At 52.1% G+C, this 17,572-nt stretch overlaps 1 protein-coding gene across 15 annotated transcripts; it reads left to right on the top strand.

Annotated features, from left to right (window-relative positions):
- The first annotated feature begins 9,009 nt into the window (after positions 1-9,009).
- On the top strand, positions 9,010-16,795 carry MPP2 (MAGUK p55 scaffold protein 2). 15 transcript variants are annotated; one of them, XM_085210741.1, is made up of 14 exons: positions 9,010-9,041; positions 9,406-9,533; positions 11,371-11,471; positions 12,292-12,444; positions 12,550-12,699; positions 13,172-13,399; positions 14,305-14,436; positions 14,661-14,766; positions 14,870-14,941; positions 15,033-15,194; positions 15,549-15,751; positions 15,822-15,950; positions 16,037-16,185; positions 16,434-16,795. In XM_085210741.1, the coding sequence occupies exons 1-14, from the start codon at positions 9,025-9,027 to the stop codon at positions 16,585-16,587; spliced, it is 1,884 nt and encodes a 627-aa protein (XP_085066867.1). In that variant the 5' UTR covers positions 9,010-9,024; the 3' UTR covers positions 16,588-16,795. The 15 variants fall into 15 exon arrangements, with proteins under 15 accessions (XP_085066867.1, XP_085066866.1, XP_085066872.1 ...); XM_085210740.1 differs by having other exon boundaries at positions 11,371-11,489; XM_085210742.1 differs by lacking the exon at positions 9,010-9,041 and adding an exon at positions 10,218-10,375 and having other exon boundaries at positions 11,371-11,489.
- The last annotated feature ends 777 nt before the right edge of the window (positions 16,796-17,572 follow it).

The raw sequence follows: 17,572 nt of genomic DNA, 5'->3' as shown, positions 1-17,572 counted from the left end.
AGGAAAGAACAAGAGAAAATTGAGGTTAAATATAAGGAAAATGTCTTCCACAGTGAGGGTGGTGAGACAGCGGAACAGGTTGCCAAAGACATGGTGGATGCGCTGCCCCTTTCAAGGTGAGGCTGGGTCAGGCTCTGAGCAACCTGATCTAGCTGTGGATGTTCACTGTGGGGGAGTTGGACCGCATCGCAAATCTATCTGCATACAAGCAGTGCACCAACATGGGGCTCATGAAGTTCATTACCTGCTGCACAAATCTCACACCGCTGACTGGAGGAGCCCAGGCAATCCTTAAACCCCATTGGGCTGCAAAATGAAATCAGAAGAGACACAGAATGTAATTTAATACATGATAATGATGCACAGAATGCCCTTAAAAACCCTACACGGGTGCAATTAACACATGGCACTGTGAATTACAGCCATGAAGTAGGATGATGTGGGAGCAGACAAACCATGTTTGGAGCCCAGACTGGAGATTATGAGGTGAGAAACACTGAAGAAGAAACAACATACATAGCAGATACAGCTGCTCTAATTCAGCTTGAGATCCCCCAGAAAAGCAGAGCCCACAGCTCTGAAATATAAACGGGAATCACTCACCCCATTCTAAGGGCTCACCCCACATCCCAAAGGAAGCAGTCTCTAGGTTGAGATGCTGCCCTTACAGCTACCAGCCCTTAAATGAGGTTAGGATCCCCCAAAAAGAGGGGATCACAGCCCTGATATAAAAAAAGAAACCACTTACCCCATTCCAAGGACCAATACTCACCCACACTCTGAATGAAGGAAGCAGCTTCCATGTACAAATGGCTACCAGCCCTTAAGTACAGTCAGGATTCCCTACCAAAAAAGAGAGATAGCAGTCCCACAACAGAGGGGAGGAGAAAAACAAACAAACAAAAAACAAACAAACAAAAACAAACAAAAACCCCAAAAACAACAACAAAAAAAAAAACACTCACTCCATCCTAAAGAGCAAGGCACACCCCATACTCCAAAGGAAGCACTCCCCAGGTTCAGATGCTGCCCCTACCCTTCCTAGCCCTTAAATGGGATCAGGGAGGGGTGGAGCCTGGCTCTGCCCCACCCCACGGCCAAACTGCCCCCAGCTGTGCTCGCAGGGCTGCACCCCTCCCCAGGTGCTCCATCACAGCTTCAGGACGGCCCTTAAAGTGCCGGTACAGCTATAGAGCAAAGAAAATGAATAACATGGATGTCTGCCAAGAGAGGTTTATAGCTGAATGACCTGCAATAACCCACATATTTTAATCTCAGTCTGTCCTCAATGCCAATTGGTGACTGTATGGAAACTGCTGAGTCATGGCCTGAAACTCTGATTGATCACCTGAGGCGAGCAATGAGTCAGCAATGAGCACAGCTGAAGGCAATTCACCTGTGCTGCCAGAAGGGGTGGAGCCTGGCTGCACCCCTCCTAGATCTATTTAAGAGCTGGCTACCAGTGGGGGAGGATCTCTGCTGGAGATCCACTCTGCTGGAGTTTGGTAAGTGAGCCCAGGATACAGGTAAGCTTTCTATCTATTCTGTTTTTGTTATTATAATCTGTTTTGCCTAACTCTCTTGTTTATTTTGTAATTGTAATATCTTAATATTCATTGATTATACAGTGACTCTTCTAACAGACAGGGGAACACAGGTCTCAATGCTGACAGCAGATGCTGATATCTGTGTGAGCAGCCCAGACAGTAGAGAGCTGGAATCACTGCTAGGAATGCAGCAAGTGCATTCCCCCCCCCCCCCACGGGCCTTGTCTCGTTGGTCATGGGGCTGGGGCTGGCTGTGCTGTTAATATGTAGGATAGCTTTTTCTCCCCTCTCTTTTTTTATCTCCTGGGTTTGTGCCCCTGTCACAGACTCAGATCTAGATATAACTGTGTCACAATCTCTTTCTGGAGGTCCTTCCCTTTGGAGTTTTCTACTGCAAGCCTAGGACGCGGGTGGGCATTTCATTTATTTTTGTCAATTACTTACTATTGCAGTAATCTTTCTGTGGGAATCAAATGTTGTTTCTGCATTAGAATTGGATAATATATATATTTTTATTTCATGATCTCTGCTGTCATAGTTCTTTCTGGGAGTCTTTCTGCTTAACTTGGGGAAGATCTCTGATAGTTTACGTCACTTATCGTCTAGATAACCCTTCCCAGGGACGCACGCTCTGTATATAGGTGTATATAGGTGTATATATGTATATTTTGTCATACACACTGCAAGAATATCCTGCACGAGATCAAGCCAGAGAACAAGTCATGGCATGCCCGAGGAAGTGCCTGAAGAGACACTGGAAGGCCTGGCATCATCCCCCGCCACGGTGATCAAGACTTGGAAGCAAATCACCATATCAATTCGACAAGAAGAGCGCTGAGACATCTTGGAAACAACAGGATGGTAACTAACTGACGCCAGATAACAAACAAATTAACAAGTAAATAACAAATGTAAATCCTCTGATAAGATTGTGAACCTGGAGTACCCAGCCAGTGGGGAAACAGGGGAGAGGGGGGAGGCAAGGGGGAGAAAACAGGGTATAAAGGCTGTCATGTTGTGTCCATAGGTGCGCTCCTGCTTGCGGGACGCCCGCCATTGCAATTGCAAATAAAATCTGCTTTTATCAGAGATACCGTCCTGACAAAATTATTTGGATATTTCCAACACTTTCTAACTATAAAACCTGTAAAATACTGTTCTAACAACGCCACTCTGCAAACTGTACATTTGTTAATTATGCACCCTGGAACTGGGGTTTGGGCACAGTGGGTGCACCTCACCCATCAGAACCCCTCAGGGATGCCTCTGTGTAGGGAGCACTGAAGGCTATTAAAGCCCATCGCTGTTTCCATGGCACAAATACCACCTTGAGAATCAATCAGTGTAATTAATTCACTTTCCTAATGAGATGTGCAGTGCTTCTAACTCCTCCTCTGACACTTCCACCAACAGTTCTGCTTTGGGACCCACCTGACTGAAATAAGTAGCTCACATGCTCTTCGCCTTCTGAGATAAATCCCATTTCTGCCATAAGATTGGAGATCCTGGAATGAAAAGCAGCACCTAAAGAAAGGTAAGAAACAATGGGAATAGGAGAACACAGCCAGAAAAACATGCAGGGAAAGAGAAGGAAATACCCGTTCTTTCACCCCCAAAACTGTGGCTTTTTCTCCCAGAAATGCCTTTTCTCCCCCAAAACTGTGGCCTTTTTTCCCAGAATGCGGCCTTTTTTCCCAGAATGCGGCCTTTTTTCCCAGAATGCGGCCTTTTTTCCCAGAATGCGGCCTTTTTTCCCAGAATGCGGCCTTTTTTCCCAGAATGCGGCCTTTTTTCCCAGAATGCAGCTTTTTCTCCCAGAAATACCAGTCTTGTCCCATAAATGTCTTTTTCTCTCAGAAATTCCAGATTTCACCCCATAAATATGACATTTTCTCACAGAATTACATTTTCTACCCATAAATATGACATTTTCTCCCAGAAATACCAGTTTTCTCCCCAATAATATGACATTTGCTCCCTGAAATTTCAGAATTCTCCCCATAATTATATTTCCTCACAGAAATACCAGTTTTCTCACGATAGATACGACATTTTCTCGCAGAAATACGAGATATCTCCCCAGAAATATGACATTTTCTCCCAGAAATACCGGTTTTCTCCCATAAATATGACACTTTCTCCCAGAAATACCAGTCTTTTTTTTTTTTTTTTTGAGAAAACTGGTATTTCTGGGAGAGAAAAAAAAAAAAGGTATTTCTGGAGAACATGTCATATTTTGGGGTGAAAACTGATATTTCTGGGTGAAAACACTGGAGTGATGTTGAGGTGACACTGGATTGACACTGAGGGGCTGACATCAGAGAGTGATTGCCAGAGGGTGACATTGATTGGGTGATGCTAAGGGAAGATACTTTTGTTATGTTGGTATGTAATGTTGGGATATTACTGGGGTTGACAGCAAGGAGTGTTGCTGGGGTGACATTGAGGTGACAGGGGTAATGTTTGGCTGATGTAGGGGGTGACCCTGGAGTGATGTTGAGGTATCACTGAGGTTTATAATCTAGGATTGATGCTGGAGTTTACACTGAGAGTTGATACTGTGGTGAGATTGGGGTGATGCTGCAGTGATGTGGTGGAGTTACATTGGGGCGAGATGTTGAGATGATGTTGGGGTATCACTGAGTTTAAACATCAAGGAATGATACTGGGATGATGCTGTCGGGGTGATGCTGGGAGAGCACACTGGAGCGATGTTGTGGAAACACTGGGCTGACACTGGGGGATGCTAGGGGATGATGTTGGGGTACCGTGGGTGACATCAAGGAGTGACGCTGGGGGGTGTTGTTGTTCGGGTGATGCTTGAGGTGATCTGGCTGCCTGTCCCCACAGCTCCAGCGAAACTCTGGGTGATAACGCGGTGACATAGAGCATCCCTGTGTGCTACAAGGTGAAGATGGTGGCCACCTGGTGAGGTGGGAGAACACCCTCTGGACTCCCCTGCACCCCACAGCCCCCAAAGGGGACTCTGGAATAGGAACACCCACATGGACCCCCACTCCACTCCTCCAAGCACCCCATACCTTAACTTCATCTCAAGACAGACCTGCATTGCTGCAGCACCGCTACCTGGTGCCCCACAGCCCCTTGCCTCACTGATCTCACAGTCCTCCCTCACTGACCCCTAGCCCCACTGATCCCACTTAGAATGATAGAATTGTTCAGGTTGGAAAAGACCCTCGTTCTGTCACGAGTGAGAATAGACCAACCCCATTCTTGATGCAATCACCTTTCAGGTATTTGAGGAGAGCAACGAGGTCTCCCCTCAGCCTCCTCTTCCCTACACTAAACAGCCCCACGTCCTTCAGTTGCTCCTCATAGGGCATATTCTCCAAGCCTGAAGGGCTTGTGAAGTAAGCCTTGTCGCCCTTCTTTGGACCTGCTCCAGCACCTCAATATCTCTTCTGTACTCAGGTGCCCAAAACTGAACACGTTTCTCTAGGTGAGGCCTCACCAATGCTGAGTACAGGGGCAGGATGACTTCCCTAGTGCTGCTCACCACACATACAAGCCAGGATACCATTGGCTGCCTTGGCCACCTGGGCACACTGCTGGCTCGTATTCAGCTGACTGTCCATCAGTACACCAAGGTCCCTTTTCACCAGGCAGCTTTCCAGCCACTCTTCCACAAGCCTGTAGGGTTGCCTGTGGTTGCTGTGACCAAAATCCAGGACCTGACATTTGGCCCTTTTGAAACTCATGCAGGTTGCCTCAGCCCAGTGATCCAGCCTGTCCAACTCCCTCTATAGTGCCTTACTACTCTCTGGCAGATCAAGACTCCTTCCCAACTTGGTGTCATCTGTAAACTTCCTGAGGGTGCACTCAATCCCCTCATCGTGTTCATCGATAATGATGTTAAACAGCAGTGGTCCCAGTACTGAGTCCTGGGGCACACCACCTGTGACTGGCTGCCAACTGGATTTAACTCCATTGACCACAACTCTTACTTGATTTACCCCACTGATCTCACAGCTCCTCCACACAATTCCCCCTCACTGCCCCCATTCCCCCCCTCTCCTTTCCCCCCAAATTCTGTTCCAGGTGCAGACAGTGCTGCCCCCCTCCACCCCTCTCCTCCATCCCTCACTATCTACATTCTCCTGCCCCACAGCCCGGCCTGGTTGCCCCACATCTGCGGGGTGAGCCCCACAGCACTGCCACACAGCTTCTCATGGTTACCACTCCCACACTGTGAAGCTGCACCAGGGAGGGGCTGGTGGAGCTGGGGGTCACTATGGCGTATGGGAATCGATGTGGGGCATAGGGTGCTATGGGGCCAGGAGTTGCTATGGGGCCGCAGGTCACACTCACTGGCACTACTGCAGCAGCCCCTGCCTGCGGAACACTGCCATCACCTTGAGCTGCTCACGCAGCACGATGCTGCTGTATCCTCCACCTCCTGCTGGAGTGTGTGGGGCAGCTAAGAACCTGGTCACCCAAATCTTCACAACTGGCTCCACACCTCAGCTCCAATGCCTGCACCTGGTCCCAAACCCCACATCTTGGCCCCAAATCTGTCTCCAAACCCAAAATCCAGGGCCCAGATGGATCCCCTGCCCTACAATCTACATCTGGGCCCCATGTCCCAAACGCTGCCTTCTAGACTCTGGACTCCACACTACAACCTGCACTCCACATCTTTGGTCTGAACTCCAGTTCCTTCCCCGGGATCAGATTCGGGATTCAGGACAGGGGTGGGGCAGAGGGATGGGTGTTGCTGTGGGGTCTGGGTTTGGTGCTTGGGGCCCAGAAATGGGATTGGGGTGACAGGTATGGGGTGTGCGGCATGCTGGGGGGGGAATTTTGGGGCCAGATGTGAAGTTTGAGTTACATCCCATCTGAATGTGGGGCCATAACCAGGACCCCAGACCTCATAAGCAGACCCCTCAACTATGACAACAAAATCCCCTAACGCCCCTAATTTACCCTGAGAATGGCCCATTACACCATACCTCGGTGAAAGCCACATGGACCCCCAGACTGCCCAAAATCCCCAAAACAGCCCAAAAGCCCACGCCCAAAGTACAACACACGAGCCATTGTCAACAAAGCAGCACATGTGCACCAATTCTGGCACAACATTACGCATGCGCTGTTTCAACTCCGCAGTACGCATGCGCCAGTTTTGGCAGACTACTACGCGTGCTCCAGTTCTGGTATAACTCCACGCATGCTCTGTTCCTGGCACATTGATGAGCAGGTGCAATGCTGAGCCAATCAGGTGCTGCGCCTGGCGCAGTGGCCCTTGTGAGCGAAGACTGGCCGTGCTCAGGGTGGACTTTGGCGTAAAAAAGCCCAAGAAATAAACCAGGGATATCCTGGGTTGGAAGGGGGGACTATCGCTGAGCCGGCTGTCCATGACTGCTCGCCCACACTTGAGTGCATCGTAGAAATAGGTGCTATTTATAATTCGTCTTGCGCGTGCGCACCATTGTCTGCACGGCGAAACGAAATAAAGGTTGGCGGATTAGCTTCTCAGATCGACAAGAACCTACGTATGTCACTTCCACATCTCTATGCGCATGCATTTTGCTGCCTGCGGCACTAAGAAATATATATGGTCGCAATTCCGCGCATTGACCACGCGGTGGCAGCAGATACCGCGGAAAGTACAACAACTACGGGATTGGCGCGGACCCGCGGTGCAGTTCCTGGTGATCCGTTCTCGAGATGACAAGGGAGGAACACGAAGTTAGAAAGGTAAGTGGTGACGTGAAGAAATAAAAAAAAAAAGCCGAAGAAAACGAAGACTTCTCCCAACCCAGGAAACCTGTGCTTAGTGTTTGTGAACATCTGCAAAAAAAGATTGATGTTGTCTTTTTTTTTTTTTTTGGCCAACATTTATTATATTGTTTTAAAATACACACCAAAATCTAAGCATTGAGCAAATATGATGATAATGAAATGAAGGCACATTCGTGAGTCACCTCCAATAATAATTACATAATAATAATTGCCTCCAATAAAAATACATAAGAGTAGGTGGTGTTGCTGGGGGCAACAGATGAGATGAAGGCAGATGCAAACTGCCAGAAGAATGGTCAGACTCCAGGAGGTGGAGGAAGGAAGGACTATTGCTATCTGCTAGGCCAATTCCCACTCTTCTAGTCTTCATAGCTTTCCCTGTTTCTAAAAATGTAGTGCAGCCAAACACCACAGACCTAGGTCTCTGAAGGTTACAAAAGGCACATCCTATATGACCATACAGACAAATGAAAGGGGAGTAGATGAAGAGCTCTGGAAGTACTGTACAATGCCTGTGGTTTCAGTAGGGGCCCTTGGAGTCCACTGGGGCAACCGGGGATCCTCTGGGATACCCTAGAGCCTCTCCTGTGCACTCTAAATGCCTGGGATGCTATTGGAAACTCTCCCAGGTAATTCACCTCCCAGCCAATCAGCTCCCACCAGCAGGAATCATGTCCCAGTCAATCAGATACAGCCAATGCCCAGTTCTTACACTCTAGGGCCCCATAGAGCCTTTCTGAGAGGGGTCCAAGGGCTTCCCAGTTGATTTTTGGGCACCCTGGACCACTCCTCTGGAACCCAATGCCCTCTAATGTGCCATAAGCATCTTTCAAGAACCTGTGATGAGCACTAGGAGACACATCTCAGGGCTATTGAGGGTACTCTAGAGAGCCCTAGAGACATCCCAAAGCACTCTAGAGCCCTTTCCCAGCTCCTCAGTGTGCTCTAAGGTTGTTCACTGGTTTTCCAGTGTGCCTTATTGGACTCCAATCTCTTTTGGTGCACCCTAGTGTACTTCCAGAGACCACAGAGTTCACTCCATGACACTAGAGACATTGGAGTGCACCCCAGAGATCTCCCTGGGCCACCTAATGTACTTTAAGGCACACTAATAGAATCCTAGAGTTTATCTATGTCCTCTAAGCTGCCCTAGAAAGTTCTCAGTCTGTCCTAGAGGCTTCCAAGAATGCCCAAGTGGACTCTGGGGCATCCTACAATATTCCCAGAGCTCCTTGGGATGCTCAAGGGTACACTAAAGGCTTTCCAGTGTACCCTATTGTAATCCAAGTATGTCCCAGTAAATTCTGAGCCACACCAGATGACTCGATGAACTCTATGGGCCACAATACGGCACCTCGGGGTTAATTAAGAACCTCTGAGAGCGCTCTGTGGTGCCATCACATACAGTGGGTGTATATGTGGATGTGTGTGATGGGCAACCAGCAGCTGGTAACTAAAACTGGATTCCCGGGTGCTGAGGGAAATGTGATTTTTCCATGGCTGCACAGCATGTGGGTGGCTTAAGTGGAGGCACGTGAGGAAACGATGTTCCTTCCCCCATGGCAGTGGCAGGAAATGCCTTTTCCTGCCCATTTTCTCTTTTCTGTGCGGTTCCCACTGTTCCTGTGTAGCCATATGAAGCCCGTCACACCATCCCCCTTTTCCCGTGGTGCACAGTCGCGCCACACAAGAGCCTCTACACGACTATGCACGCATGGAGCAGAGCCTGCAGTACGTTTTGTTCAGCAGGCGGCAGCTGGGAAAACTGGTGCCGGGGACACTAGTGCTGGGATATCATGCGGGGTGACACATCGTTTCGCTATTGGGCTGGGGAATGGTGGGGGGAGAGAGGGGAGAGGCTGTCGTGTGTGGGCACACGTGTGTGGAGTATTTGCTAGCATGTGAACGCGTGTGTGCATAAGGTGTAAGTGTGCCCGTCCCTGTCCCAGTGAGCTTCGGGTGTGCGCTGTGCACACACAACATTTCACCGTGTGTGCTTAAGAGAGGATACCACACCCATGTGAGGGGCTCAGGGTGGGGAGAGGGGGAAGTTGGGCGCTGTGCGGCCCCTTTAAATCCGTGCTCCTTTCACCAGTAAGGAGCTCGCGGTCCGTCCCCCGGCTGCCATGGCAACGTCACCTACCCCCTTAAAGGGAACACGCCGTCCTCCCCCACCTGAACCCCCGGGAAGGTGCGTGGCAGCGCGCGGGGGGGCTCCTACGGGTGAGCACATGGGGGGAGAGTGTGAGAGTGTGAGTGTGCAAGGGCGTGTGCAAGCAGGTGAGGTATGCACAGGGTGTGAACATGCGGATCTGCATGTGAACATGCATGGTGTGTGCACACAAGTGTGAGGGTACAAAGGGAGGCATGTGTCAGCATGTGCACATGAGTTTACATTCATGTGAGCATGCACTGGTGGGGGCATGGGTATGCACACGTGTGTGAATTTCCTCAGGTGTGTGGGCTTGTGGCTGACCAGGACTGTGCATACATGTGCACACGTGTGCATATCAGGGGCATATTAGATGTGCTTTTGAATGCACACCACTGTTAACATTGTGCACAAGTTTATGAGTACACACAGGCTTGTGCTTGTACTGATGCTCACATGATTGCACACATAGATGTACATGTGTGAGCATGCACAGCAACATGATTATACTTGTACAGAGACAATCACACAGGAGTATGAGAATACACACATCTCCGGTAATGTGTATACTGTGTACAGGGACACTTGTGTGCAAGCATCCATTCTGCAAGCACATGTGGGCTTTGCACATGCCATGATTGAGGCAGTGAGCAGGTAACAGAGGATGCATGCTCTTTTTGCACATCCATGCAACTTTTGCACGCCCGTGCTCTCTTTGCATGTCCATGCTCCTGTTGCACACCCGTGTGCTGCAGCCGAGGCTCGGGGTGCAGCAGGCACAGGCGGGGGCCGCAGTACCCGGATCTAGGCAGGAGGCGGGCAGGAGGCCGGGCTCTGCTGCCTGTAGCCATGAACAGCAGCCCCAGACCTGGGGCTTCGCCATCTGCCCCCGGCGCCCCGCTGGGTCCCCAAGGTAGGGCGGATCCCCGGGCGCGGAGGGCGGGTCAGAATGTGATGCTGTGCGGGGTCTGGTGGCTGTGGGATGCACTAGGGGTAAGCTGGGGGCAGGGGTCGGGGGGGTGGAGCGGAGGGAGGGAAGGGTGATCTCCTGGGTCATGCTGTGATCCCCCCTGGGTGTGGAGTGAGGGATGTTTGGGAGCAACACCTCCTCTCTTCCCCTCTTTTTCATCTTCATTTCAAGCCTCGCCCGCCATTGCATGCAGCCTCTTCTTCCATTGCAAGTGCTCCCTGCTGAATCGCAAGCCCTTGTTTGCATTGCAGTCCCCTCACTGATTGCATCACACCATCTGGTTAAATTGCACTCCTCAGATGTATTAAATTCCCGTGTTTGCATTGCAACCTCCTCATCTACAGTGCTGTGTCGTCGTCTCCCATCCCCAACCAACTCCCCCCAACCTGTCCCCTGCCCCCCGCCTGCCCGTTTACACTGCCATCTCTTTTGCATTGCACTGCGGGGTTGTGTTGCAAACCTCTTCCCCTCCAGGCTTTACTGTATCCTGCCAGTTGCACTGTAGACCTGCCTGCTGCTGCATGAACTGAGTGTGGGGAGTTTTGAGGAGTTCCCTCATTTCCCTATGTAACAAACAACCCCCCCACCCCCGTGATGTTTTTTGGTGTGTTTTGGAGGTAGGTTCTCCTTGTTGCCCCACTGCTGGGGCTGGAGGGGCAGTTCAGCCTCCTGCAACAATAGATGGGAGCTTGGGGTGGAAGCCCTTTGCAAGGAGATGCTGTGCTCATTGCAGGGAGACACTGAGGCATGGGTGGGAGAGGGGACATGGCATAGAGCCACTAGCCCCCACTGAAGCAGGGCATCCCATCACAGCACACCATCAAGTATCCTGGGGTGAGGTGAGGGGGATATGGAGACCCTAAATCTGTCCCTGTCCCCCTCCCTTGACTGTTCCTGAGTCCCTGTATCGCTGTGTTCCCACATCCCCATGTTCCCAGCCATGCAGCAAGTCCTCGACAACCTCCTGGGCCTCCCCAGCGCCCCAGGTGCTGCTGACCTTGACCTCATCTTCCTCCGCGGCATCATGGAGAGCCCAATAGTAAGGTCTTTGGCAAAGGTACAGTAGCGCAAGGCACTGGTAGCACTGTGTCCCTCCTGTTACCTTGAAGCATGGGGAAAGGAGGGGATGTGGGAGAATGGAGGTGTATGGATGGGTGAGTGTGAATGTGTACAAGTGTGTGTGTGTGTGTCTGTGTTGCACAGATGAAGATGCACATTTGTGTCTGCTTGCATATGTATGCACAAATACTTGCATCTGTGTGATGAGAAGGTATGCACATCTGTGTGCATGCACGTGTGAGAATGCACTTGTATGGGTGCATGGTTTTGTGCATGCATATATGTGTACACATAGGGAGGTGTGTGTATGCTCGCACATGTGTCTGTGGTGTGTGCATGGAAGTAAATGTGCATGCAGTGCGTGTATACAGCTGTGTGTGAGGGTCCTGTGCTACAGCTGTATGTGGGGTTGGGGAGCAGCGAGAGGAGGCTGGGTATGAGTGGGGAGAGATGGTGTACAAGGTGGGCTATTCACACGTGTGCCACTTGCTGGCTGTGCTTATGGGGTGCATGTGATTGACTCATGTCCTGCATGTTCAGCACAATTGTATTTGTATATGCATGCGTGCACTGGCACATGCATGCACAGGTTGGTGTGTTAGTGTGCATGCAAGGGGCTGGGTGCAGATGTGCATCCAAACAGGTGAATTTACACATGTGAATGCAGGACTCTGTGCCCGTGCAGAGGGTGCATGTGGACATAAGTGTATGTGCACAGTGTACATGCATGTGCGTGTGTGCACCATGTGGATACAAATGTGGGCACCAGTGGCAGCAGGAGTCCCTTGCCCCCACCCCAGGCCCACGAACGACTGGAGGAGACAAAACTGGAGGCAGTGCGGGATAACAACTTGGAGCTGGTGCAGGAGATCCTGCACGACATTGGGCACCTGGTGCAGCAGGACAGTACAGCAGCCGAGCTGGCCCGCATCCTGCGTGAGCCCCACTTCCAGGTGTGGCAGGAGGCATGCAAGACCTGTGCATGCAAGGTGCATGTGCAAACCCCATACATGTGCAAGGTCCATGTACACAATGTGTGATAGCTGTGCACCTTGCAGTCCCTGCTGGAGACCCATGACTCAGTGGCCTCCAAGAGCTATGAGACACCCCCGCCCAGCCCTGTCCTGGATCCAACCTTCAGCAACCAGCCTGTGCCCCCCGACGCTGTGCGTATGGTGGGCATTCGCAAGACGGCTGGGGAGAACCTGGTAAGCTGGATCAGGACAATGCTGAGGGCAATGTAAGGTGCAAGGTGCATTGCCGGGTGCTGGAAGCATTGCAAGGGCATTACATAGTGCTGGGGACATCGCATAATTTTGGAGAACTGCAGGGTGTTGGGGAAATTGCATGATGCTGTGGACTTCACTGAGTGCTGGGGGCAAGTAAAGATGCAGGGGGGCGTTAATGGGTGTTGACAGCATTGTTTGGAGAATTGCCGGACACTGGGGGCATTGCACAGTGTTGATGACACTGCAGGGTACTGGCAAAATTGCTGGGTAGTGGGGACACTGTGGGATGTCAGGACATTACTGAGAGCATTCCATTGCATGGAAACCTTGGATTGTTCTGAAGACATTGCATGGTACTGGGAACACTGCAGGGTACTGGGGAAATCACCAGTGCTGGGGCAGTGACACGAGGTGACTGCTGTCAGAGCTGATGTGGGACTGTTCCACTCAGGGAGTGACGTTCCGGGTGGAGCGGGGGGAGCTGGTGATTGCCCGCATCCTGCATGGGGGCATGGTGGCCCAGCAGGGCCTGCTGCACGTAGGGGATGTCATCCGGGAGGTGAATGGGCAAGAGGTGGGCAGCAACCCACGGGTGCTGCAGGACAGCCTGCGCCATGCCAGTGGTAGCGTCGTCCTCAAGATCCTGCCCAGCTACCAGGAGCCACACCCGCCCCGCCAGGTACTCACATTTACATCCTGCACCCATACTCTGCATGTTGCACCTTGCACCAGTTCCCTTGCCTATGGCTCATAAGTCTCCATGCCCACAAGTCCCACTGCCCTATGCTGACATTGTTCCCACCTCTGTGCTGTTCCCATGCTTCCATTTTCACTGTGCTCATGCCCTATACCCAAGTGTCACCTGTTCCTTTGCCATGTGCCCTGTGTCCCATCTACCCATGCTTTTGTGCCCTATGTCTCCAGCTCCCTGAGCTTCATGTCCCCTGCGAACCAGCTGGGAGTGTCCCATAGTTTGGGGTCCCACTGCCTCTTTGTGTCCTGCACCCTGGGCACCCACAAGGGCACCCCACTCCTACCCATAGTGGCTGCAGTGTCGCTCATCTGACTCCATTCCCCTCCCCACAGCGGGACTTGACTGCTGTGTCCCCTACCCTGTACATCAGCTGTGTGCCGTCACCCAGAGAGGAACAAAGAAGCACTATCAGTAGGTCCTTTGGCACTGCACCGCCTGGCACCGTGTGTCCCCAAGCACCCTGCTGCTGCCTGTGTGTGCACACACTTCCTGGCCAGCCAGGGATTGGACACTGCTGTTGCATACGCATGCACAAATGTGTGCCACTGCGGTTGCACTGTTCCTGGGTGCAGGGCTGTGTGTAGGTGCAGGGCTGTGTGCAAGCACTGTCCTAGGACTGCTGTGGTGTCTGGGTGCTGCCCTGGGCGCTGCCTGTGTGTGCACGGCTGCCCTGCACGCCTGCCTGCACCAAGTGGCAGGGAGGACGTGTGTGCGTGTGCATGTGTGAGTGTGCATAGTGCTAGGAAAACTGAGGCACAGTGCTGCATGAAGCCAGGAGCATGACACCCATGTGTGTCTCCCATGTTTTTGGTGACCCTCGTTGTTCCCAGGTCTTTGTGAAGTGCCACTTCGACTATGACCCAGCTTCCGACAGCCTCATTCCCTGCAAGGAGGCCGGGCTCCGCTTTTCCGCCGGAGACCTTCTGCAGATCGTCAACCAGGATGATCCCAACTGGTGGCAGGTAAGAGTTGGGCATTGTTGTCCTTTGTCCCCCAGTCCAGTGTCTCCCAGCAGCCTAGGGGCTGCTGAGGGTGTGGTGCTGTTGCTGCTTTTTTGGAGGGGCGAGGGGGAGCTTTGAGGCTAGGGAGGAATACCTCAATGTGCCATACTGTGCTCCCCTCGAGTACAGTATGGGGAGGGTTTCTGGGGAAATGGAATCCCCACGCACCACACTGTCCCCCTCAGGCATGCCATGTAGAAGGAGGCAGTGCGGGGCTTATCCCCAGCCAGCTGCTGGAGGAGAAGCGAAAAGCCTTTGTGAAGCGAGACTTGGAGGTGGCCTCCACATCTGGTATGAAGCTCTCTGCCCCACTGTGGGTCCCCAGCTCCCATAGCAATGTCCTCGTGCCCTGGTGCTGTCCCTAGCCTTGGCATAGCCAGCCTCGTGCCCTCAGCAGGAGCCCTGTGCAGCAGCCTCAGTGGGAAAAGGAAGAAGAGGATGATGTACCTGACCACAAAGAATGCCGGTGAGCATCCCCAAGGAACAGTCCCTAACTGTGCTTGTGATGGCACCCTGGGATCCCCATGGCACACACAGAGTGTCTGTCCCTTGCACAGAGTTTGACCGCCATGAGCTTCTGATCTATGAGGAGGTGGCCCGCATGCCACCTTTCCGAAGGAAAACCCTAGTGCTTATCGGTGCCCAGGGTGTGGGGCGACGCAGCCTCAAGAACAAGCTCATCATGTCCGACCAAGCACGCTACGGCACCACCATCCCTTGTGAGTGTCCCCATGTCATCCACAAGTATCACCTTCCTCCAATGACTATTATGGTCCCCTAAAACACTGCCACCTCCCTAACGGCATTATTGTCTCCTAAACATATTGCTGTCCCCCATGAGCATAGTCACCTTCAGGTATAATCACTGTTCTCTTTGAATATCACCAGCCCATAAAAGCATCACTGCCTCCCCATGTACATCACCATCCCCTAAGAGCAGCACTGTCCCCTACGAGTAGCACTATAACCCATCCTCATGCAGTTGTGTCACAGCCCCATTACCATCACCATGTACTGAATGGGACCCCCCAGGGTGGGCTGGCATTGGGTGCTCAGGGTGACATTGCGGGCAGACACGTCACGGAAGCCCAAGGACAGCGAGAAAGATGGGCATGGGTACCACTTCGTATCACGGGGTGAGATGGAGGCAGACATCAAGGCAGGTCACTATCTGGAGCACGGCGAGTATGAGGGCAACCTCTATGGCACCAAGATTGACTCCATTCGTGCTGTGGTGAACGCTGGCAAGATGTGCATCCTGGACGTCAACCCACAGGTAGGCAGCACCTGAACGAGGAGGACTAAGGGGAGGTCTGAGGGTTCAGCCCCACCCCATCCCCCTACAGGCAGTGAAGGTGCTCAGGACGGCAGAATTTGTGCCCTATGTGGTGTTCATTGAAGCTCCCAGCGCTGAAACCCTGCGGGCCATGAACCGTGCAGCACTGGAGAGTGGCGTGGCTATCAAGCAACTCTCGGTGGGTGCTTGGGACAAGGGATGCAGTGCAGTGGGAGTGGGGAGGTGGAATGAGTGAGGAAACTGAGGCAGCACTGGTGTGGGCAGGAGGCTGATGCCCGGCGGACAGTAGAGGAGAGCAGTCGCATACAGCATGGCTACAGCCATTACTTTGACCTGAGCCTGACCAATGACAACCTGGAGCACACCTTTGGGCAGCTGCGTGAGGCCATGGAGCACCTGCGCGCCGAGCCCCAGTGGGTGCCTGTCACCTGGGTATATTAGCGTGTGCGCATGCACACCCCTCTACTCCTGTCTTAGGGCCCACTGTTATGAGCACACCCTGCTCAGCACCACCACTGTAGGGTACAGCTCCTCTCTCCCTCCCACCTACCCTGATTTTTTGGGGGGGAGGGCAGCAGGGGGAAGAGATATTTGACAGCCCCCCCTGCCCCGCGCTGACACAGCTAACTCACTGCCAAAAGTTGCCCTCACTTTTTCCCAGGAGACGGTGCCACCATGTGGTCCTTGCCCTTGCCTCAGTTTCTCCACGCAGGAGCCTCTATATTCCGGTAACACCCAGAAGATCCCTACCCTGTAAGCGGCCCGCAATTAACTCTGTAATTAATGATCTCCACAGGGGAGCTGCCCTGGGGTGAACTCAGGGGACAGGGAGTCTCAGATGCACACATGTGAATAGATGGGCAGGCCTAGGCTGGTGGCTCCGTATTGCTTCCCCCCTGCCCTCTTTGTCCCCCTGCCCAAGCCTGCAGGGACACACTGAGGTCCCTATGCCCCCTGCTCCAGATTGATCCTCTGTGGTACTTTGCTGTAATTTTATTATTAAAGAGAAATTAGAGAAAAAGAGTAATTTTGTGTCATTATGGCCAAGCACATAGAGATAGGAAAGCCCTAGCACAGGTGGTGGAAGACACATAGCTGCAACTGCTAGGGAGTGCAGGGGACAAGTATCATACTTTAGCCCCAGGCCCCTCCTTGCTGTCACACCAGGAGAGGTAAGCAGAGTTGCAGGCATGCATGCATGCGTGTCCAGGCATGTGTCTGCAAGTGTACACAGAGAGCTAAGCAGGTGTTGCACAAGTGCAGGCCTAACTGTATACTTGTCACCTTGCAGAGCTATGCATGGTGTTCATGCATGTGTGCCCCCAGCATGCTAGAATCTAACTTACGCCCCAGTAGGTGGTGGGGGACACCTAGCTAAACAGCACAACACCTTTAAACTCCTACAGGACAAGTGCTGCCTCTGGGAGCACTGAAGAGCTCCTCAGTTTGCTCTTAGTGTTTCTCAGTATGACTGTGACAGGGCTGAGGACACCCCTGCACCCTACAGTACCTCCTCAGGGTGCTCTCAGATGCCCTAGATTCTTCTCAGTGTGCTCTGTTGTAATTCAAGGCTTGCTCAGTGCTCACAGGTGTCTTCCCAGGACAACACTGAAGACTCACAGGAACCATAGTGTAGTTTAAAGATAAACACAGAACTCCCAGAGCTCAGCTGCATCTGCTAAAGTGCCTTATACTCCTCCTAGTGTCCTGGAGGCCTCCAAAGCCCTGAACTCTTAAGGTACATTAGAGAACTCCTAGAGCTTCTGAGTGTGCAAGACAGTATGAGCCAAGACAGTCTGA

The sequence above is a fragment of the Meleagris gallopavo genome, chromosome 29, assembly GCF_905368555.1.
Source record: "Meleagris gallopavo chromosome 29, MGAL_WU_HG_1.1, whole genome shotgun sequence".
Classification (NCBI taxonomy): domain Eukaryota; kingdom Metazoa; phylum Chordata; class Aves; order Galliformes; family Phasianidae; genus Meleagris; species Meleagris gallopavo.
Note: the sequence above shows the minus strand (reverse complement) of the source record. Positions and strands in the feature narration are given on the sequence as shown.

Excerpts from the sequence above, each read along its gene's own strand:
- MPP2 (XM_085210739.1), top strand. The coding sequence starts at position 10,150 with ATGCAACTTTTGCACGCCCGTGCTCTCTTTGCATGTCCATGCTCCTGT. Across the intron at positions 11,490-12,291 it reads TAGTAAGGTCTTTGGCAAAG|GCCCACGAACGACTGGAGGA; the intron begins GTACAGTAGCGC and ends CCCCCACCCCAG. Across the intron at positions 15,752-15,821 it reads TCCTGGACGTCAACCCACAG|GCAGTGAAGGTGCTCAGGAC; the intron begins GTAGGCAGCACC and ends ATCCCCCTACAG.